Below are 8873 nucleotides of genomic sequence, written 5' to 3' on the forward strand. Positions count from 1 at the left end.
ATTTGATTCAATCTGTGGTTTTATTACTATGTGATAATTCACCATTTTTATACATATATCAGCAAAGTCTGAAGATGATTCCATTAGGCCCAGTGACAGTTTTATGTCATGTCATTACAAACAGTCTTGTTTAGATTTTTACTTAAATTTATTGTTGGTATGAATGTCAATTCATGCTGTTTATTCACTACACCCTAGGGTTACTTTTGGAGTACTACAGGGTTCTTGTGCTGTGCTGTGCCATCCATCCATATATATAAATCCAGTTAGGTAGATTAAAGGAATGTCTTAGTGAAAAGACAAACTTAGATGACTAAATTTCTTGCTTTTAAATTCAGACAAAAGTGGACATCTTTGGACCAACTAACAAATCTAGAGACTTTTTTTTTAGGGGACATCAGATATCTGTCCTGCTCACTATTCAATTTCCTGACTTGCCACTAGGAGGCGTGTGTCTGAGATGGTTTTATATCTATGGCAGAACTGTGGAGTCACTGTACCGTTGTAACCAATAGGAAAATTCAATTGGTCACTATTCAACCTCAGGAGACCAGATCTGAGATGGTTTTAGGCAAAATATCACAAAATTAAAATCACACAAAGATAGCACCCTTAAAAACATATTTACAGTTTACCACCAAAAAAGTTGATTTCAAGCTTTTGGAGAAGCCTCAACCTTTAACACTATTGAAAATGTACGTAATGTTTAAATGTCTAAACCGGGAAACTAGAGAGTTCATATAAGCACCACCAACCAAGAATCATGCAAGGATTTATGACAACTACAAAAATAATAGATTCTAAGTTCCTCAGTTGCACATTTCCACAAATTACTAGATGTGTTTGCATAGGTTCTAACTCAAAAGTCTGCTTTAGAACAGAAGTTGCTATAGGATGATTATGGCACATGCAGTTCTGGTGGAAAGTTTCAAGTTGAAAGAGCATGGCTCTATTGTTTCAGGTAGTAAAAAGCAGGAGGTGCAGTGGTCCGAGAGCCAGATTTTATGACAAAAATCTTAAAAAGGAGACATTTCTTTATAAATAAATACTATTAATGACAGCAGCTAACCCAGTAGAAATCAAAGTACTTGCATGGTAACTAATTATTTCAAATTAAAAGCCCTCAAATGTTTATATGAAAGTTTTCAAACTACATAACAAAGCTCAAAAGTTTACATCATGACTGCCATGAAAAATGTCTAAACTTTATTTACATCAATGTTTTATATAAAAGTCTCATAACTTCTTCACTCCTATATGAACTATTACCCTGCTAAACAATCATGTGAATTATTTATCATTAAAAGTTCAAATCCCAGCCTGGAGAGCCACACGCTCTCATCCTGTTGACAGCTAGTATGAAACTCTGCGTCACAGATCCTTAAAGAGAGGATGCTGCAGAGCTTCAGCAGCTGTGATCCTAGTGGAAGGGTTTAGGTCCAGCAGCAGATCCAAAAGGTCAAAGGCCTCGTCAGGAACCCTGTCCCAGCCCTTCTTATCGTCCCCCACTTTACTCTCTGACGGGGAGCTCTGATTGGTTGGGGCTTTGCTGCTACCTGAATGTTCGTGGTCTTCTGGGCGAGTTTCACTGATTTCTCCTTTGTGCGTGTTGAGCTGAGGGCCGTTGGAGGAATGTGTTGGAGTTTCATCTTGGTCTGTGTTTCTGTGGGCGGCGGACGTCTCTCCACCTGCTTCTGGAACCATGGTGACGACCGCTGAAGACCTCAGTCCTCTCAGCTTCTCACAAAGCGTCCTGAGGTCCTGGCGAGGAAGCTCCCGGCTGCACACCACTGCTTTTCCTGAACAAGTTTCAACCCCCAAAAGCCAGTTTACTGATAACATGTTTCAGTTTTAAGTCTAGAGCCGTTTTTTAAGGATGACACAGTTTCATGCATACCAAATGTCTTTGCGGCCCGAATGGTCTCCCTGGAGCCTCTGATGGTCATGATCTGTGCGAGGGCAATCAGGTCGTCGCTGGCTTTAAAGAAGGGGTAGCGGCCACTGAGCAGGGACAGCAGGATCACACCAGCCGACCACACGTCTATGGCTGCAACACAGGGTGTTACAACAGAGGAGGAGAGACCATCATGGACAGGAAGAAGACTTGAAAAAAGATCAATTTGCCTTTGTGGCAGTTTGAAATCTGACTGTCTTGCTGAAGTGTTCGTACTATCAACATTTTTATTACATAATAGCCATGTACTGTTTCTTTAAAATGGGATTTTATGTTCCAGGTCAGCCAGAGTATGGTCTAATTTAAAAGTAGACAACGCTCATACAGGATTTGAATTTTTTATTTTTTTCCCCAGATAGGTCTGGAAAATAGTGGATTCTGCATCAGGAGTCAATATTAAAAAGAACCAGAGAATTCAGTCATATTCAGTAGATTAGAATACACGATGAGCCTCGTTTGTCAGATTAAAAGAACATTTTGAAAATAACCTTTTCGCAGGTATTAAACATACTTTCCATTAAGCCCTTATTTCCAATTTAAAATTTTTTTTCTGTTGGTCTGATGTAACATTTTAAACTTAAATGTCATCTTTTCATTAACTATAAGGAGAAAATTACTAGAAATAAAGGCTTTCAAATACCCATGTGTGTGTAATAATTACATATAAAGTGTTTCACTTAGTGATGAAACTGTTCAAATTAATACGCTTTTCAATAACATTCTAATTTATTGAATGGGTCTGTAATTTAGGAGTGTCAAAGTACAGAGGGCTGGAGTACAAATGTACAAGCAACTTGAGGTTTTTGCTCGTTAAAAATGTGGAAAACCAAACATCACTGTCCTTTCATTTTGTAACTATACACTACTTTGTGTATTTTACGGTGAAATACAAATGAATTACGTTAAACTTTGTGTTTGAAGTGAAACAATTTCAAGGCACTGTGCATTATGGCAAACTTGTGAATAACTGCATCAAACACCAACCTGTGCCTTGGTTGGGACATTTGGTCAGGACTTCTGGCGCTCTAAAACCGGGAGTCCCCGCTCTGGGTGCAACCTGCTGCTTTCTTAACACACACACACAAAACATTACACACTAAATGAACAAAAGTGCCTTTATGTGTAATTTAATGGGATTATTCTTTAGCCAGCTGAGATGAACCCTACGATGCCAGTTGTAATGATTTCAACTGTTTACCTGGCCAGGCAGACGTTGCAGACGCGATCAGTGAGGTAGCAGTTACATGTGAGGCCCTGCTGAGGGGCCCGCTGGGGTTTCTGGCTGCTGCTGGACGTCCTGACAGACACCAGGACCCGGTTGGCTGAAGCGTGTTTGTAGCTGGCTGCATCCTCTGTTTTCTTGGCTTTTAGCGACTTGTGTTGGGTCGGCAAGAAACTCATTAGTAAAATGATGGAAACTTCGAAATATTCAACAGAAATAAACATGAAAATCTAACTTTATGATTAATCGTTGCAGCCCTACAGAAAACTCTCCCTCCTTGGATTTCTTACTTCAGTCTTAAGTGGTGCATGCTTAGAGGTAGGGGGCGCTGGTGTGCAGCTGTTCAGATTTCTCTCCCCAAACACCGGTCGAGGAACTCTGCGCAGTCCTGCCAGATCCTACAGCGAAACATGCAAAAGCCAAAAATGTAGTGCAGGGAGAAGAAAGCGCAGACACAGGAAATACAACCCTTTTAAATTGTGCATAATTTACAACAAAATAACTGGAGTGACAGTAAAACATCTCAGTGTAGACACCTTTGTGAGTTTTGTTCGCGAGTAGGAGGTGGCCCGTGCTTTTCTAACCAGTGCTTTCCCAGGTGCTGGGGGGGATATGGTGATGCGGGGAGAGGAAGAGGAGGAGGTAGAAGGTACTGATTGGTGTGGAGGTAGAGCCAGTGAAGTTGGAGCGGTGCTGGTGGTCTTAACAGGGGGTTTAGGAAGTGCTCTGCTTCTTTGTGCTGTTTCCTGTTTCCCTGGCGGCCCTCCACCTTTCTGTGACGGCTTCTGTCTCATCACCTTCAGCAGCTCAATCTGGGAGTCAGCGGTTCCCTGGGCCAAGCCAAAGTCCACAAGCGCATACCTACATTTGCACACGCAGAATAATGAGAATTTACCTCGGAAATGTTACCCGCTACACTAAAATCTGGGTTTGCATATATAAAAAATTATCTTCTTCTATCGGAAAACCCCTCCATAGCAGAACTATGTTCACAAAACACTTACATTCTGTGCTTCCTGTTGTAGAGGAAATTGTTTGGCTTGATGTCCCGATGGATGATCCCAAACTGATGGATGTGTTTCAGGGCTTTCAGCAGGTGGTAGATGTACAGGCGGACCTCTTCGAAGCTCAGTGACCCGATGATGTCCTGAAGAACATGTTACAGTTCAGATACAAGAGCTGACAGCCGCATCAATGGAGTAAGTTACATTCAAAACTTATTTTAAGATCTTTTCTAAATCAGTTATCATTTAAATACGACCAACATAACATTTTTAAAAGAAACCTTAGAATTTACTTTAACATATTTTACTCACTTCAGAACTTAAGCAAGTTCAGTAGAACTTTGTCAACTTTAAAGTGAGTTTTTAAGGTCTGGCATGCGACTTAAGTGGTTTTATAATTCAGTTACCTAGTTTCAGGACTGTCCCTGAGTATACAAGTAGAGACGCACTGATCCACTTTTTTTCCTTTCCATTCCTTTAAATGAGGCTTAGTATTGGCCAATATCGATTCGATACAGATAAACAGTGCTGAATAAACTTAAAATGTTCCCTTAAAAAAAAGAAAAACAGACTTAAATGAACTGAATTACAAATTAATTTGATAGCTCTGCAACAGTAGATCTCACTTAAATACACAAACAGCCAGATAAGCTTGGTCAAACATTTAAAAACAACTTTCATGTGTTCATTCAGTGTAATTAGGAGTAGAACAGCCAATGTAAAAACATAATAAAAAACGGAAACTGACAAAAGCAATGGCCAAACATGGAAATAATAAACTCCCACAAACTTCTTCCAAGTGGTTCAGAAAGTGCTATTAGGAATTCTAATAAAGCATGACGTCACTAAAAGCAAAAGCACATATTTAGACTAAATAGGTCTGTCCTTATGGCTCAGACCATGGTGGCTGATACCCGATTTAAAAATTTGTAAAATATTGGAAATAATTAATATCATATCAGTGCATCTCCAGTATACAGTACACTTTATAAGAAATATCAAAAATAGTCTTCAGGTACTAAAATCACCCATATTTTCTGTGATGAATGATGAATCCAACAGAAGAAAAGGAAATAATATCTAGTATGAAAAATCTGGGTATACTCAAGCCTTTATTAAGGCCTAAAATTAAGAATATTAAATTTGAAACGTTTTATGAATTTGCAGACATTTTGGATTTACAGTTGGGGTGAAAGCATATAGATGAAAAATACGTTTTGCCAGTTTACTTTGCAAACATGTACAAACCACAATAGGTTGATGCTCCATGTATGGCATTACGATTACAACATGGTCCTCCTTCCTGAAGCAGTACGTCACTCCCATCACATTCTCCCTGCCGCTGCAGCAGTAGGGAAAATTTAGCAGGAATGAAAGGAAAATTTTTATCACAATAAAAAAAGAACAAAACAATCCCCTCCCTCACAAATTTACCAGCAGTAGTTTTCAAGTTGTAAAAGAGTTCAAATATCTACGATGCACTATATTCATTAACTTTATTAAAAAAAAGAACAAAAAAAAAACATTTTAGGGAAGTAAACAGTGCTGGACCCACCCTGCCAAAGTCAGGCACTGAAGTTCAGCAGCAATGCGTGTCGGATGGCTGGTGGGGATGAGATGCTTCAGTGCAAACATCTCTCTCCTCCCATCATACATCTGGGCTTCACCCAAGTACACTGAGCTGAAGGTGCCTAAATGCAGATACATGAATCTTTCTGAAGACATTTTTGCTTGGATTTAACAACATGGATAAATTTAACTTAAAACAAAGTTGTTGTTTTTTTTTTTGCAAATAGTACTTAAGCCAATAAAAACAAGTTTGCTATGTACCTTCTCCAATTTTGTCCGTGATGAGAAACACTTTGGAGAGCTGAGGGACAGCTTTGTACAGGGACTGAATATCCAGCTCCACATCCTCTGAACACGAAAGAAAAACAAATGAATGGTGGATATAATGCAGCGAAACTAAACATTCAGATAATGTTGGGTTCAGAAAGTTGTTCAGATGCAGTGAGATGCTACAATTTAATTAAGTTTTTTTCCTCGGTACTCCATACAAAAATGGAAACATCAAGTTTATCAAAAAGTAAAACCGAATACTTCAGAGGCTGAGGTCTTTTGAGGTGCAGGGGTTGCTCCAAAAGACCTTGCCCTGCCAACTGAACAGAACTACTGCAGGTTAATTCAGATTTTTCCCTGACAAGGAATCTGGAGAAAAACTGAGTGGGAAAAAAATGACAAAAAGTCATTTTTAGAATAGAATAGAATAGAAGTAGTTCATTCATCCCAGCAGGGAAATTACTTCGCAGTTACAGCATAGAGACAAGACACAATAACAACTACCACTGAGTAGTTTTGTTGTGGGTTGCGCAGTTGGCAGAGCTGTTGCCTTGCAGCAAGAAGGTCCTGGGTTCGATTCCCGGCCTGGGGTCTTTCTGCATGGAGTTTGCATGTTCTCCCTGTGCATGCGTGGGTTCTCTCCACGTACTCCGGATTCCTCCCACAGTCCAAAAACATGACTGTTAGGTTAATTGGTCTCTCTAAATTCTCCCTAGGTGTGAGTGTGTGTGTGTGCATGGTTGTGTGTCCTATCTGTTTCTGTGTTGCCCTGCAACAGACTAGCAACCTGTCCAGGGTGTACCCCGCCTCTTGCCCGGAACATTAGCTGGAGATAGGAACCAGCACCCCTCCAAAAGTGTCGGGAGGGGTGTCCAAAAGTACTCCCAATCCCTCTAAGGGACAAGGGTGTTAGAAAATGGATATGTTGTAAAATTATTAGTTTATTTAGTATCTGCAAACGACACGACTGTCATCTATTTGAAAATTATGAATATTGCTGTTTTTATGGACCTTCAATACAGCAGAATTTTAAAAATATGTACCAAGTGGCTCTGTTAACATCTTCACTTGCCTTTCATGATCAGGTTAATTTACAAAACGTAGATCAAAGTCTGACTGGGATCTACATTTGCATACCAAGGAAAGTGAGGTGCATCGGAGAAATATTCCAAATGTTATTCCAAAAAAAAAATCTAGTTATACAAGAAAATTTATTATTTCTTCTTTGTGTTTGTAAGTCAAAGTTAAATAAAACACTATTTTCACATTTTGTCACTGTAGGATAAAAAGCTGACTTCAGTTTACAAAGTCAAAGAATCCAGATGGGAAAATAAAACTGAAAAAGGTGGAGCATGAATACTTTTAGAAGCCACTATACCTAAACAAAATATTAATATAGATCTAGTTAAATTCAGAATTTACACTTGTATTGAAAGATTACACGTGTGAATTACACGCTGCAAATAAAAACAAGTTCCGTTTTAAACTAGCACTAACTACAAACTACAGTTTGTATATTCTACAGAACGGCTGTCATAAAACTCCTGACTCACTTGAGATCTTTCTTTTCCTGTGAGCTGTGTCTGATTTCAAAATGCCTCCATGTGAGCTGATGTCCTCAGAGCAGACAGGAGAAAGCTCCATCTGAAAGCCAGACACGCAGACAAACTTACTGGAAACATTCAAGTTTCAAACTTCGTTACCATTCCTTCAATTTTAATCTTGTCAAATAACACATTAAAACCACCGAACAAGGAACTGCAGTCACTAGATAAATTATCTAGTTAAAAGTTACAAAAGCCTAAGAAAGGTACAACATATATCTCAAAAGTTTGACATTACCACTACAGAACAAGCTACCCGCAGCGTCTACAGCAAAACACAAAAAACTTACCTCTTCACTTGGTTATTGAAAGTCACAGAATTGAAAATAAGGGTTTCATTAATCCGCCATATCGTCTTTACGTACTCCTTCCTCAGTTTAATGCTAATTTCGAAAGTTTCTTTTGTGCTAAAGTCGACTTAAACACTTTATTCTAACTTTGATAGAACCTCTTCCGCCGACAACAAACTACGCGCTAAAAGTGACGTGGGCACATCTCGCGATAAGTCAGCGCAAATCACGTGGTCTGCGAGAAGAAGAAATAATAGAAGCGTCAATGACGGACAAGAAATCACTGTCAAAACATATATTTAGTGTATTTGAATGGAAGCTAAAAAAAAAGAAAAGGCTACAGGGTGTTTCTGTCATTGCTAAAAATATTAATTCTCATCTGATGTACATTGAATACAGTTTCTATGTGTTCTGACTCATAAACGCAAATAACCTCCCAATTACACAAAAATACTACCTACTGAACTAACTTAACAACACCCATTTTACCAGTAATGAGCAATGTATAACCTTTTAATTATTATGGCCAAATTCGATTTTTATGGAATAAAATTTAAACATACATATATATGGTTTTCTCGTTTATTTTCAAAAGTTTCTCATTTTTAAGCACTCAAGAAAAAAAGCACAAACCAAACTTTGTAGAGATTTTTTAATTTCTTCATCAGGGCCTGAATAATCAAAGTTGGTTGTCTTATCTTTACTGCAAGAAAGCAAAAGTAAAACCTATATGTATCACAAATTATGAGATAGACCTTTACTTTTTATTTAAGCAAACATTTGTATTTTCCAAAATTCTATTCTGATTAATGAATGCTTTATTAATTCTTGTCACTGTTTGGCTATGTAAAACAAAATAAAATAATTGAAAACATTGAAAAATGTGCTTGTTACCATTACTGCTATATGACTTCAACTTGTCTAAACAAATGGAAAAATAATTTGAACCTTTTTTAGTAA

General features: G+C 38.3%; 1 protein-coding gene across 1 annotated transcript; it reads right to left on the reverse strand.

The window, feature by feature from the left end:
• Positions 1-3: 3 nt before the first annotated feature.
• Positions 4-8213, reverse strand: cdc7 (cell division cycle 7). Its single transcript, XM_014470005.2, has 12 exons — positions 7914-8213; positions 7573-7663; positions 6011-6097; positions 5736-5871; positions 5429-5522; positions 4181-4323; positions 3713-4037; positions 3467-3574; positions 3153-3328; positions 2939-3021; positions 1898-2047; positions 4-1799 (listed from the first exon to the last, which is right to left on the reverse strand). Exons 2-12 carry the CDS (start codon positions 7661-7663, stop codon positions 1372-1374), a joined length of 1821 nt encoding a protein of 606 aa, XP_014325491.1. The 5' UTR covers positions 7914-8213; the 3' UTR covers positions 4-1371.
• Positions 8214-8873: the final 660 nt, after the last annotated feature.

Source organism: Xiphophorus maculatus, chromosome 6 (assembly GCF_002775205.1).
Source record: "Xiphophorus maculatus strain JP 163 A chromosome 6, X_maculatus-5.0-male, whole genome shotgun sequence".
Lineage (NCBI taxonomy): Eukaryota > Metazoa > Chordata > Actinopteri > Cyprinodontiformes > Poeciliidae > Xiphophorus > Xiphophorus maculatus.